Below are 14,264 nucleotides of genomic sequence, written 5' to 3' on the forward strand. Positions count from 1 at the left end.
TCTTATCTGCATATGAAAAATAGATGAGCATTAATGTGCAGTTTTTCCCCAAATGTTAACACCCATTTGTTGAATGATTGCTTTAAAACCCATGCATGTTAGTACCCTGAACATACCTTGACATTTACGCTTTACTTCATGTACTTTCTACGGATGCCTTTTCCCAGTAAAATGAAACTTCTCTGTCTGTCTTTGACTAAATGCAGACCTTTAAAATTTTAATGAGAGATGTTTCCACTATAATGAATGCAACCACAAACTCTTTGTCTCCCTTTTCTTCCTTCTCCTTTGACCATCTGAAACTTTCAAATTGAGGACATTATAATCACTATCAATACAAAGTTGGGATCCACAGTAACATAACTAATCCCTGTGTCTGGCTCCTGGACTACTTTCATAGACCCAGCTCACGTTCTGCTCCTTTCTCCTCTATTCACAAATATGTAATACCATCTATTTTACAAGTATTATTTATAGATTTAGGAAATTAGCCAGTATTAGAATTTGGAAGTTTCGAGAGACTGTCTTCTTGTATGAGTTTTGAGGAAGGCTTCGGACTCTGCTTTTTTTTGTCAGAAGTCACAAGTGGACATTGCATCGCAGAGAGAGCTTTGCATCCATCTAGGTCACACTCTGGGTGGGTCATCATACAGATGAAAGGGATTCTCGATTAGTTAGTGCTTCCTGTCAGGCAGTAGGGTTTAGAATCTGGATTCCGAAACCATCGAACTCTAGCTCTTACTAGCTGTGTGACTATAGGAAAATTATTTAGCTACTGTGTACTTCAGTATCATTATCTGGAAGAAGTAAGATGGTCATATTATCTACGTCGTATGATTGTCATGAGAAGGAAATGAGTTCATATCTGTAAGGCACAGCAACAGCACCTGGCACGGTTAAGTAGCTTTGAAGTGTGTGCTGTTTTTATCTGCTTTCAAACTGGCTGCTCATTGTCTTTTATAAGATTTTGTGAGAAAGAAACGGAAACCATACTTTAGTAGCCTATTCCCGTATTTTGCAGTTTTCATTTTTCATTTTTTTTTTAATTTTTAGAGTTTATTTACTTATTGGGAGAGGGAGAGGGAGGGAGCACGCACAAGCCGGGAAGGGGCGGGGAGAAGGAGAGACAGAATCCTAAGCAGGCTCCACACCATCAGTGCGGAGCCCTGTGCGGGGCTCAGACTCACAAACTGTCAGATCGTGACCTGAGCCAAGATCAAGAGTTAGATGCTTCACCGACTGAGCCACTGAGGTGTGCCTCACGGTTTTCATTTTTAGCATAGTGTTCTTTCTTTTTTTTTTTAATGTTTATTTTTGAGAGAGAGAGAGAGAGAGAGAGAGAGAAAATGTGAGTGGGGGAGGGACAGAGAGAGAAGGAGACAGAATCTGTATGAAGCTAGCTCTGTGCTGACAGCCGACAGCCCGACGTGGGGCTCAATCTCACAAACCGCGAGATCTTGACCTGAGCCGAAGTCAGACGCTTCACCGAATAAGCCACACAGGCGCCCCAACGTAGTTTTCTTAAGTATGCTGTCTAGGGGCTAACCCCGTTCTTATATCACTCTCCGAGCCTTTGTAAAGAGTCCCTGCTGGGAACAATTATGCCATTTTCATGCCTAAAGGAAGGCAGCTGGTTATGGTGGAGAGATTGGGGATGTAGAGCTAAAAAGACCTGAGTTCAGATCTTAGCTCCCTCCTCTCCTGCAGTAGAACATATGCAAGCTCTCGAGCCGCTTTCAGCAGCTTCCTGTGGTGGAAAATGGATAAAGTGGTTCACATTGGTGGGAGCTGTTTTAGCGATTAGCTACGTGTAAATGGTCTAGCACATAGCAAGCTATTGATACATGATTTTGTAGTAGTAAATAATTTTGTTGTGTTAAATATAATTAGTAGTCAAGTGCAATGTACATGGACTGCTCCACAAATCACTACTGTAAAGTATTAACCACCAGTTCATTATTTATCATCCTAAGAGTAACTAGACACTAATTCTTAGATTATCGTTGCTATTGAAAAATAGGTCAACCTTACACTTCCTTTTGGCTGGGATAAGTAATCCACATTTCTTTACTTCTTCATTCCAACCTTTGCAGTTCTCCTCTGAATCTTTCATCAGATCTTCATGATATTATTAAATCATGGATGCTAAATTAACCTCAGGGCTCACTGAGGGAGGGTCCGGTCCATTCTGTCCATGTGAAAAGAGAGCATAATCGTTACTGCATGTTTCTCCATCAGTTAATTGCTTTTCTAACAGAGTAACTTTGCTGACTGGCTTGGTTGATGGGGACGCTCTGACCCCACTATTCTTTTGGTCACGTTTGCTCTTGGTTAGCGGGTCTTCAGTTTTCTTCTTTATAGTTTTCTGCTTGCTTCTAACTTCTTTCACTTTATCATCCCATTTATGACCAGGAAAGCTAAGAGGTGTTAAGTAGAAAATCATTTAGTTTATCCCCTTGCTGCTGTGATCTATGTAGCAGAGCGTTGCCCACGAAGGGAAAATATGGTGTGACAAAAACAGGTGGAGGCTTTTTCACGGCTCCCCTCCCCCACTCACTGCATCTAGTAGTGACAATTATAAATGCCAGCCTACATCATTCCCAAGTGAAGATTTTGGCCAAACACACCACTTCAAAGTAGAAATAACACGTTAAAGGGTTTTCAGAAGATGTACTTGCTGCTGTAGAAATTATCTCTGTCTCTCTGCTTAGCTCTGTAATGCAATAAAAATTGTTATACCATTAAAATAAAAAGCCCAACATCTTAGGACTCTTTAGTATTTTTTAGAGCAGAAATTTATTGAGTGCCTCATTTTCCACCCGTCACCGGAACAGGTCCATGGTTTCTGTATTTGCATTCACCTCCATTGTCCTCTCAGGCAATCAGTCTTTTTTTTTTTCTTCTTCTTCTTTTTAATATCTCCTCGGGAAGAATAAAATATAAGCTAGTAAATCTCTTTGTTATGATTTGGATGAAATGTGCTGAAGACTGACTGTGATTCCCTTTTTCTGTCTTGTGACTATAATCCCAGCGTGTGCCTAGGTGAGTTACACATGCAAATAAGTGTACTGCCGGTTGCCTGTTCAAGGTTGACTGCCTTGAAAAGCCGGATCTGAGAGAACTAGCTTAGGCAGAGGACTCTCATACTGAATCCTCTATAAATGCATGCCCACTTTCTAGAAGCTAAATTAACAAAACTTTCCTCATCGACCTCTCAAGTTTTCTCTTGCATGCCCATGGTAGCGTGAAAAACCACTAGTGGAACAGTCAGCGTCTTTGATAAAAATTTAGAATTCAAACTCACATGTACTTATTCTTCTACATAGTGTCTCTCCTTGCAGTCAAAACAGAGCCTTTGAACAGCAGTGAAGCGGCCACCACCTCTGGAGATGGAGCCCTTGACACTTTTACTGGGTCAGGTAAAGCCTTAAGCTCATGTGTTGCTACGTACACATCGGGGTACATACACATGGTCTTCCTAGCGAACACGCGGCATAAATACCAAAGCGGAGTTTTGAGAATGCGGACTGTTCCAAACTTAGCAAGAGGCTTACTTTCTTGAGAACTTACTGTCGCAACCCTGTATATTTTTTTAAAAATTCTGTCTGGAATCGTGTTGCTGGATTTTCAGTGGCCAGCAAGACAACCCTCTGCCCTTCTTGTTAGAAACAGGCAGAGCGGGCTCCCTTTGTAATTATTTTATACAGTGTTTAATTTGATAATTAGGTTGTAATAGTTGCCTTTGTTCCCTTAACTTGTCCATTTAAATGGCATTAAAAACCCCCTTCTCTCCCAACATTCGAGATGTAAAACTATCCATTTGATTCCTTCTAAATAACCTTGTTTCCTCTCCGGGTTTAAAAAAATCCTCCTGTGTAAGCAGCTGAGTGACAAGTATTAAAGGTTAATGGGCTGCAGGAAGACACATGCTGGTTGCATTAGAACCCAGCCTGAGAGCACTACTTTGACTCAGTGCTTCAAAGAGAACAATAGCGTGTCTTTAAACGTCAATCCCTTTAAATATAAATACCTGATAACTCCCAGGTGGGCCCAAAGGACGCGCATTAAGTTGACTTCATTAAAGATTTTAAGTTCCGCTATTTTGTTTAATTTATGATCCGGTGAAAGGATTTTTTTTTTTTAACCTGAGGAGGAACTTAAATAGCACAAAGATGAACAGTAAACCTAGAAGAGTATCTGTGGTAATTACATCTTGACTCTGTTATTCGACTGTAAGATGTCTTATGTTTTATCCGTATTCTCACATACAAAGGTTTTATGTGAAAAGAGTTGAGGTATATCCTTGAGTATAACATCATTGTAGCATGCATTTGATTTTTATAGATACAGATGATCCCAGTTCATTTGTTCACACACTGATCGGGGGCAGTTACCATGTATTCATATAAATATTAGTATCCCAGACAGAGAGAGGTAATAATTCATACGGCCTGCATAGAAACTCACATGTGCTAATCTGTATCCCTTCTAGCAATTCACTTGCCTCCCAGGAGATAGATAGGTACCAGCTTACTCTAGCATTCTTTATTGTTCACCTACCATATCCCTTGTAAACTTTTTGCAGAGCGAATGCTTCTGAACACATTTTTAGGGAAAGGAACGGAATCACTAATTGCTGACATCCTTAAGTAGTATACCACCAGCTAATTGAAAGCTAAGTGACAAAATCGTACAATGGTAGCTCCAGAAAGAATTATGGAGGTCTCTGATCTGTTTTATAGGCGAGAATACAGAGACACAGATAAGTTAAAAGTGGTTAAGGCCAGACGGTCCAGGCCTCCCAGCTGGTCACTTGTATAAATGAGTACAGAACAGTGTTCTGATCAGTCTGGCCATGACTTCTGGAAGACCTCATTGGAAAATACAAAACTGGAAAACAAAAGTGCTGTAAACAGTCATCCTGTCTAAAATGCAGTCACATTATCTTTACAAATAGTTTGCCAGTTTTCATTTAAGAATTATCCAGGGCTGTGCTGTCCAGTCGTCACTGGCCATATGTGGCTATTTAAGTGTAAATTATTGAAAATTTGGCTTTAAAAGTAAAAATTGTGTCTCTCGTCACACCAGTCACATTACAAGCGTTTAATAGCTGCATGTGACCTTTTAGTGGCCACCACGTTGAACAGCTCAGATACAGAATATTTCCAGCACCACGGACGAGGTTCTTTTGGACAATGTTCCAGGTCAGGGATTCTCAACAGCAGTACTATTAAAAATTTGGCTAACTTTTTTTTTTTTTAGCGGAAGATCTGTCATCTGCATTGTTAGATGTTCAGCAACACCCCTATCATCTATCCCAGAATGGCAGTATGACAACCAAAAATGTCTCCAGACATTTTAAATGTCCCCCGGCAGGCAAAATTCCTGCCTACCCCTCTACCTCCCTCCCCATCCGCCACTCCATTGAGAGTCACTGATCTAAGGTGTCACAGTAATTAGGGTAACACCTTAAAATTGTTTGCATCACCCTCTGAGAATCTGGTAATATTGTATAGAAATTTGTTGTAATTAATTCTCAGGACATTTTGAAAACAAGCAGGTTCCTTACTTTTATGTGCAGCGATGATGAAGTATAATGAGCCGAGTGCTTTGGGTAATGTCTCTTAATTAATTAAATGACAATGGGGAGTAAAAGGAAAGTCTCCCAAATCTGTACACGGTATCTCCAGAAACCCTACTGGAGACGAGACTGCCCTGTGGAGAAACGGACTTTACTTTGGTCAGCATAATCTCACCCCGCTTTAGCCACATTTTGTTGTTTCTTGTTATCTGCAGATCCATGAGTTAGAATACATATGTCAATTTTAGTTAAGAAGCACCAGCTCTCCAAGCTTTATGTGAACGTGTCAGTTTTCTGAGCCAACGGTTTTGCATTCTGTTTAGAAAGTGAATATAAAGACATTACCATGACATTTCAAAGGTTGAGTCTTGACACTGGCATGGGTACATTATTTTCATGATTGTCTAGATTCATTCATTCCAGGGAGGAAGCATCCTGTATATTCAGATTCATTCAGATATATGGGAGGTTTTGTTTTTTCCTGCAATAATTTTGCTCTTCAGCTCATTTTATAAAAGCTGCTGTGGTGAATGGTTCTTTTCATTATTTGATGTCCCTTCGGAAAAGCCTTGTGATTTACAATCTTGAGAAGAACTGATTACTGTAAAGTCTTGAGTGTGCCAAAGCACCGTGTTATAAATAAGACACAAAAACACATGGAGTTATGCCTCATTTAACTCTATTTTTGCCAAACAGAGCGTTCACTATTGTGAGCTAATTAATCACACTGGATTTTCTGTGGAATAACACTATTGCTATTGTGTAATATACATTTAGTGCCAGTGGTGTGGTAAAACAACAACAACGACACAACAACAACAACAACAAACTTGTTCTCATGAAATTGATTTCAAAGGTTTAAACATGAAGAGACATTAACACATCAACACATTAACATCCTACACAAGGCAGCCTAATGCTAATGCCTTTATGTTAATACATAAGTAGAAAATAGTTCATTGGTCCGTTTATTTTCAAATACGTATGGCTAGTTCACTTAAAGTTTGCTTGGTAGAACACAACACACCTCTAGTCATATTCAATGATTTTCCAAAATGATTCATAGTATCTTTGAAAACATACTTCCTGCACGATTGCTATGAAAACTATAATATACTTTCCATACTCAGAGCTTACAGGCCAAATAGCATTTTAAATATATTCAATCCTACGTGTTTATGAAATGACAGATCACAAGGGTACTTAATAGCATTTGGATATGGAAATAGATCATGTTTCATAAAATAGTTAGCAACCTAAACCTATTTGTCACTTTTACAATTCGAAGAGTTTAGCTCCAGTATTATTATGAACAACTTAGAAGGGACATAGTACTTTGAAGTATAACCATGATTGATTAGACTAAACTAATTCCAGCGCTGCCTTGTGTACTACTTTAATCTTTTTGAAAAGTGAATGAACAGCAGATGGCCTAATAAAGACACTCTGTGTGCTTGCCCAGTATGGATTGGCTCTGAGGGACCTGCCTGAACACTTTGGAGTCCATGTATTTGCAATACATCTGTCTTAGTCAAGGCAGATGGTTAAAGGAAAGAGAAACTTCCAAACTTCTGACTGTATTCCAGTTTGGGACGAAACGTTAATAGGACCCAACATTCACCTTGACGTTCTTCCCAAAAGCGTACTCTCTGTGATAGTTCAGAATATATTTGTAAATATGATGGCTGCCGTACCTTGCAAACGTGTTTCTTAAGAAGTGGTGCGTTATCACTCACGCTTTCTATCCATATTCCAACTACTACTTGAAAATCTCGGACTCGGCATTTCTCACTACTCCTGCGATTGGTACAAGGAGAGGAAATAGAAAATGATAGTGTTTTACAATTTCGAAATGCAGCTTGGGACTTCACGTTTTTCTTAAAATTTTAGTAGAACAAATGTGGAGGAAGAGCAGTACGTTGCTGTCGTATATTTGGAATTTAAAACATAAAGTTTGTAAACGTTAAAAATGGACTTTTACATCGTGAGAACTTGAGTACCTGTAACCAAAGATAATTATTCACACGTATTAATACAAAAGAGGATGCTGCCGATGTGAGAGAGCAGAAGAGTGACAGAGAGAAAGGGTTTGTGACAAGAATTAATTTCATTCTCTTACAACAAACTTGAAACCGTTCAATTAGAATAAGATGTTTAGGCATCTGTCTCTGTTTAGAAAATGAAATTTTTCCGTTTAGAAAGTGTGTGAATTTTAAGAAACATCGCTTTAGCACAGTAATGTCTTCAAATTGGTTTTTTCATCCTAGTGAAACGTATTTATGAAGCAACTTTTTTTGCACTGGTTTTTGTGTCTTACAGTAATAACTAGTAGTGGCTACAGCCCCAGATCAGCGCATCAATACTCCCCACAGCTATATCCTTCCAAGTAAGTGGTCAATAGATTCTTTCAGATTTGCTAGAAGAATTTTCCAGGGTTAACTTTATTCATCTATATTCACACAACATAAGTTGAAATTGGGATACATTTATGTCCATCTACATAAATGTGTTATGGATAGCTGAATAGATAGAAACTTGGATAGACTAGTTGGCTGGATTAGACCTATAGATAAATATCCGATACAAATCTAGAAATAGAGATCTACTCATGTTCTTCCGGACAATTTTCCTTAATTCTGGTTATTTATATACCATGAGGAAAGGCATCAAGCTCAAACTAGAAAACACTGATTTCTTAATGAACATGCAAAAAATGCCGAGTAGCTTCAGGAAACTCTAACAAGATTACACTTTATTCAGACATTAGCACTCCATAATTTGTTCGATCATTACATCGTTTTCACGGGATTTCAAGTTCCAAACACCGTATTTTTGAATAACATGCTCTATTGTTTTTATAACAAAAGTAGTCAGCTTATGGAAGACAACGGTAGACATGTCACATTGAGCAATGTTAAATGTATATCTGAACTCCGTTACAATCAGCCAGATATGTGAAGAGATTGGACCCATGACTCCCACACATTTAAATGTTATTTTCTGTTGCAGCTATAGAAAATAACCTTAAACAGAGGCTGGTGTTTGGCTATCCATTTGGGAGCATTCTGTAAAATTGGCATGATAAAGGGAGTGGCATTCCATTTCTTTTCAGGAAGCAGCTGTCTCCCTTTTTCCTTTCTTTCCTTCTTCATTTTTTTTTTTCTTTTTTTTAAGATTTCCAGTTCTGGGTAGAGAGTTCTTGGTAGGGCTTTTGATGACTCTTGTATCCACTGCATAACATTAGTTCACTCCTACTGAGTAGAAGTATACTCAGGAGCATATTCACTTGCCTGTACTCCACTTCCCTTGTCTGCACATTCACTGGAGTACGATTTCAGATGTAAATAAGAATTACAGACCCGGAAGACACTTTAGATATAATATCTGATCCCAATTTCTCATTTCGTAGGTGAGGTGCAGGTCTTTAGGGAGTTGAAACTATTTGTCCACAGTCATTAGACCGATTTGTCGCAGAGCCTGGGCTCCTGGCATTCAGACTCTTTCTTGTCCCTTCCTTGTTGTTACAATTGTATTGCGGATAAAGAAGGGCATTACCTCCTGGCTATTGTAAGGTTTCGCTGAATCTAAGCTGTCTGAATTAATGTGCAGTCTTTGTTGCCACAGTAATGCTATTTTTCTGATATTTAGGCCCTATCCACACATTCTTTCTACACCAGCAGCTCAAACAATGACTGCCTATGCAGGCCAGACTCAGTATTCGGGAATGCAGCAGCCAGCCGTCTACACAGCCTACTCACAGACAGGACAGCCCTACAGCCTGCCCACTTACGGTATTTCACATCTCCTCTCTTTTCCTTTGGTTATGAGCGGGCAATCCTGCTGGCCAGTGGTTATATATTCTGATGTAAGCTACAACTCAGAAGTAGGGTCATCTGACTAATGAAATGCTTTGCACATGCATTTCCCAAACAGATCTGGGCGTGATGTTGCCAGGGATCAAGACAGAGAGTGGACTTTCACAGACTCAGTCCCCGTTACAGAGTGGGTGCCTCAGTTACAGTCCGGGGTTTTCTACCCCCCAGCCAGGCCAGACGCCTTATTCTTACCAGATGCCAGGTGAGTAGCCACACAGGAAACATGTTATATGAGGATGAATTCCTTGACCGAGACTCCTTGACTTCAGACTAAGAAGATGCATCCAGGAAAATGGTGTTTTTCTTTTCTTTTTTTTTTTTTTTGGACGTTTATTTATTTTTGAGACAGAGACAGAGCATGAACGGGGGAGGGTCAGAGAGAGAGAGAGAGAGAGAGGGAGACACAGAATCCGAAGCAGGCTCCAGGCTCTGAGCAGTCAGCACAGAGCCTGACGCGGGGCTTGAACTCACAAACTGCGAGCTCATGACCTGAGCCGAAGTTGGACGCTTAACCGACTGAGCCACCCAGGCGCCCCCATGAAAATGGTTTTAATTGGCACTGCTGTTCACATCAGGAAAGACAAATACAAAGGAAAAAACGCAATGACAGTAATTGAATATACATCAAGCAACGTGCCCCATGCCAAATTTAAATACTTAATTTAAATTGCATAAAACTAGGCCCAAGCAGAGTATCCTCCAACTCATGCCAGTCACACATTTGGCATCTACTTAAGTGAGATTCACAGATTCATGACAGTACTCTTTACGTACATAATGCTGTTCGATTATCTTTAAAATTGGGTTAGCGCTTTCCTAAGTCCTATGTACCATTGAATGATTGCGGATTTTATTCCTTCCTACATACCTTTTGATTAACACTATATTTCTTCATAGGAATATTTATATAATTTGCACCTCCCCCCGAAAACAATCCTCCGTAGACAAGTATTTAATTTTGCCCCTATGTTTGATCAGTACATAGTAGGTGCAGAAAGAATTTTAGTGGCATAGGAAGACATTAAAAGCTTGTTTCCATCATTTTGTCCATAGTGTTAGTGATACATTTGGGGCTACAAGAACATATTTTAGTCAACTACTATTGAAATTTCAGTTCATCGGCTACAATGAAATTAATTACTTAGACCTTTCTAGCTCAAGTGGCAGATCTCTTTTTACCTAGAATGTAGGTAGAAATATAGTTACACACAGTCGAAAGCCACAGTGAGCCACTCAGCTTCAGTTAGCAGTATTAAAGTGACCATGAGTACATTCTCGTTTACCCCCTAAAATGCTTTCATATTAGGTATTCTAGGCCAGGTCAGTTTGTGGTAATTACATAATATCATAATTACGATGATAAAACAAATAATCAGGGGTGCCTTGATGGCTCAGTCATTTAAGGGTTCAACTCGATTTTGGCTCAGGTCATGATCTTTTTTTTTTTTTAATTTTTTTTAATGTTTATTTATTTTTGAGACAGAGAGAGACAGAGCATGAACAGGGAAGGGGCAGAGAGAGAGGGAGACACAGAATCGGAAGCAGGCTCCAGGCTCTGAGCCATCAGCCCAGAGCCCGACGCAGGGCTTGAACTCACAGACCACGAGATCGTGACCTGAGCTGAAGTCGGACGCTTAACCGACTGAGCCACCCAGGCGCCCCTCAGGTCATGATCTTAACGGTTCGTGACATTGAGCCCCGCATTGGGCTCTGTCAGGTGCAGAGCCTGCTTGGGATTTATTCTCCCTCTCTCTCTCTCTCCTTCCCTCCCTCTCAAAATAAATAAATAGGTATTAAAAAATAATTAAGAAAACAATCAGCTGTGTCAGTAGTCTTTAATCTTACTTCTTCACAGGTACATTCCATAGAACATGATTTTTTTTTAATGTTTATTTCTGAGAGACAGACATGCAAGAGCAGGTCAGGGCAGAGAAAGAGGGGGGCAGAGGATCCAAAGGGGGTTTTGCTCCGATAGCACAGAGCCCTACGTGGGGCTCAAACTCAAAATCCGTGAGATCATGACCCAAGCTGAAGTCAGAGGCTTAACCGACTGAGCCACCCGGGCACCCTTCCATAGAACATATTTTTTAAAAAATAATCTTTAAATTGATATTACACTTGCTTTTCTCTAATTTGAAAAAATATATAATTAAGCTTCTAACCTTGTAGTAAACTTTTAATTTTTTTTTGAAAAAATTTTTAATGTTTATTTATTTTTGAGACAGAGAGAGACAGAACATGAGCAGGGGAGGAACAGAGAGGGAGAGAGGGAGACACAGAATCCCAAGCAGGCTCCAGGCTCTGAGCTGTCAGCACAGAGCCCGATATGGGGCTTGAACTCATGAACCATGAGATCATGACCTGAGCCAAAGTCGGATGCTCAGCCGACTGAGCCACCTAGGCACCCCTTGTAGTAAAATTTTAGGGGGCTTCCAAACCTTAGGTAATTGCAGCATGAGCAGCTCTGCCTTGAGTCTAAGCCCTAGTTCACATCTTTCTTGGTTCTAAGGAAAGGACATAGGAAGAAAGAAAAGACAGGTTGCTTTAAGCATTAATTCTCAGTGGGTTCTGTGTTTATTTCCTAAGCTAACCCTATCCAGATGTTTAACTCGAATGGTTTTTTGTGCGTATGCAGTTGGTATGACCATTTGAAAGTTCCAGTAGTTTCCTAGAACTACTCTGCGTAATATTTTATTCTTTGAGAACCTCTGCTCTTCTAGATATTTAACCTTTAAATGTCTTTAGCTGCTGTCCTTAAGACTGTTCCCACATGCTCCTGTTCAGCCCAGCAGACATCTGTACCAAAGACTTTAACTGTTGTCACAAGAAGGATAGAACTAAGCACATTTTTCCTTATAAATCTTTCAACTTCACATTGCACATTTCGTTGCCTTAACAAAACTTAAAATAGATTTCTCTCATTGGATTCTGCAAAGTGAAAGGTTTTTATTATTTTGCAAAGAAATACTTTTTAAATGCAATCTGTTCTTTCTTTCTAGGTTCTAGTTTTGCCCCATCATCGACTATTTATGCAAATAACTCAGTTTCCAATTCAACGAACTTTAGTGGTTCACAACAGGTATCGTAGCTTTTCTGTATTTCGACTTTTTATATCTTTCACATTTCCAACGAATAGTTGTAGGTTGTCATATAAGTGCATGTTCTCCTAGAAAAAGGTTTCTGTGTTTAAAGATGGCATTTCAAGTAGTAAAAATTAGATATCTAGAATTCTTGGGATCTGTATTAATCTGGGTATTTTAGGTTTTCTGGTTGCTAAAAGTTTGCCCTTTAAACCTTTAAACAGTGATTTTTTTTAACCATTTGGCATAGAATTGCAAAATTTATTGCATATTTTCCTATTATCTTAAGCTGTACCAAACATAATTTTATTTTCTCCAGTTATTGTGAATATTAATGAAGAGGTTGAATTACAACCAGTAATTAAGTTGTGGCATTTTTAATCCAAAATCTTTGTTATTAAACAAAATGCCTCTTGGATTTTTTTTTCTTTTAGTTCTGATTCATTTTAATAAACGTTTGATTCCTACTTTCCTGACAGCTGTCATTTTTTTGCTTTTGTCACTGTGCTTGCCTCTTGCAGTCCTTAGTCCCCCTCCTAATTATGTTTTTTTTTTTTTTAGTATTTTGTGAGTTTTGAAATCTAGTTTGTTAGAATTATGTGTGGAAGAAGAATGAATGTTTCTGAGGAGTGACTGTAATGACACTTGAGAATCTTGTGTCTTTATTCCTTTGTTCTCAGTCATGCTCAGAGTAGTTGAGATACAAGGGTAGTTGATTTCCTTGGTAGGCAATACACTATTTTACTCTAACGTAATTGTTGGGCTTTTTATGTATTCTAAAATCTAACTTATTGCACAGGTGGGCTCTTTGGATTTACTGAAGGAATTCTATTAATTGCCTTCTTTTAATTTTTATTAATGTAACAAAAGGCAAAACAGAAATCATGATTATTAAACAGTGTGGAAAAATAGTATTTTTGATAGAATTAAACTGTTTAATTTGGCATTAGTTAGGAAAATGGTTTCTTAAAACATGAAACATCAAAGCCAGTATACCTATTTTATGTTTAAAAATATTCAGAATCCAGGTAGCTCATTTTACTTATTTATTGATATAGCAAACGTTTATTGAACACTTACTATACTTTAGACTTTAAACTTTTTTTTAACATTTATATACTTTAGACTTTTGACTAGGCATTGAAGCTTCAAAAGTAATGTCCTTGTTCTCTGCTGTCTGGAGGGAAACAATTCTAAAGAAACAGATATGAAAATAATATGAACAGAGAGGGTAGGATATAACGAATATACTAATAGAAATATATGCATGAAAGAAAGACTTCTGTGTTCCGCTTGGGAGGATTTAAAAAAGATCCATAAAGGAGAAGACAGATTCATGTTATAAAATAGATCCAGTACTATCTGAAAAAATTTAAATCCAGTGGCTCCAGCATAACATAACCTGTATTTTGGACCATGGTTGGAATACCAGTCTATTATTTTAGTTAATACTTACTGAGTAGTTATTAGGTATTAGGAACTGGTCTATATGCTGGGGACATGTAAGAGGGGACAGGAGTGGATAGGACCTGATTCATGCCTCCTGGAGCTTCTTAATTACTGAGAGAAGCAAACAATAAACCAATAAACACATAATGTAGAATTGAAAAGCGCGAGGAGACAGAACAGGGTCCTATTAAAAAATATTAATAGGAATCTAATATCGAGTAGGGAGGATTTTGCGGAAGACGTACCTGTAGAAGCAACATTCAGGCCAGTGCTTCTAAG

At 38.8% G+C, this 14,264-nt stretch overlaps 1 protein-coding gene across 20 annotated transcripts in view; it reads left to right on the top strand.

Annotated features, from left to right (window-relative positions):
- EYA4 (EYA transcriptional coactivator and phosphatase 4) overlaps nucleotides 1-14,264 on the top strand; it is a 315,525-nt gene that overhangs the window by 253,295 nt on the left and 47,966 nt on the right. For 14 of the 20 annotated variants that reach the window (XM_006932029.5, XM_045058058.1, XM_045058066.1 and 11 more), the window contains 5 exons: nucleotides 3,327-3,419; nucleotides 7,901-7,967; nucleotides 9,230-9,372; nucleotides 9,515-9,658; nucleotides 12,456-12,535. In XM_006932029.5, the coding sequence (XP_006932091.1) occupies nucleotides 3,327-3,419; nucleotides 7,901-7,967; nucleotides 9,230-9,372; nucleotides 9,515-9,658; nucleotides 12,456-12,535 (527 nt within the window). Of the gene's footprint in view, nucleotides 1-3,326; nucleotides 3,420-7,900; nucleotides 7,968-9,229; nucleotides 9,373-9,514; nucleotides 9,659-12,455; nucleotides 12,536-14,264 lie in introns of those variants that run through there. The other 6 variants (XM_045058063.1, XM_045058068.1, XM_045058071.1 and 3 more) reach the window with 4 other exon arrangements.

The sequence above is a fragment of the Felis catus genome, chromosome B2 (assembly GCF_018350175.1).
Source record: "Felis catus isolate Fca126 chromosome B2, F.catus_Fca126_mat1.0, whole genome shotgun sequence".
Lineage (NCBI taxonomy): Eukaryota > Metazoa > Chordata > Mammalia > Carnivora > Felidae > Felis > Felis catus.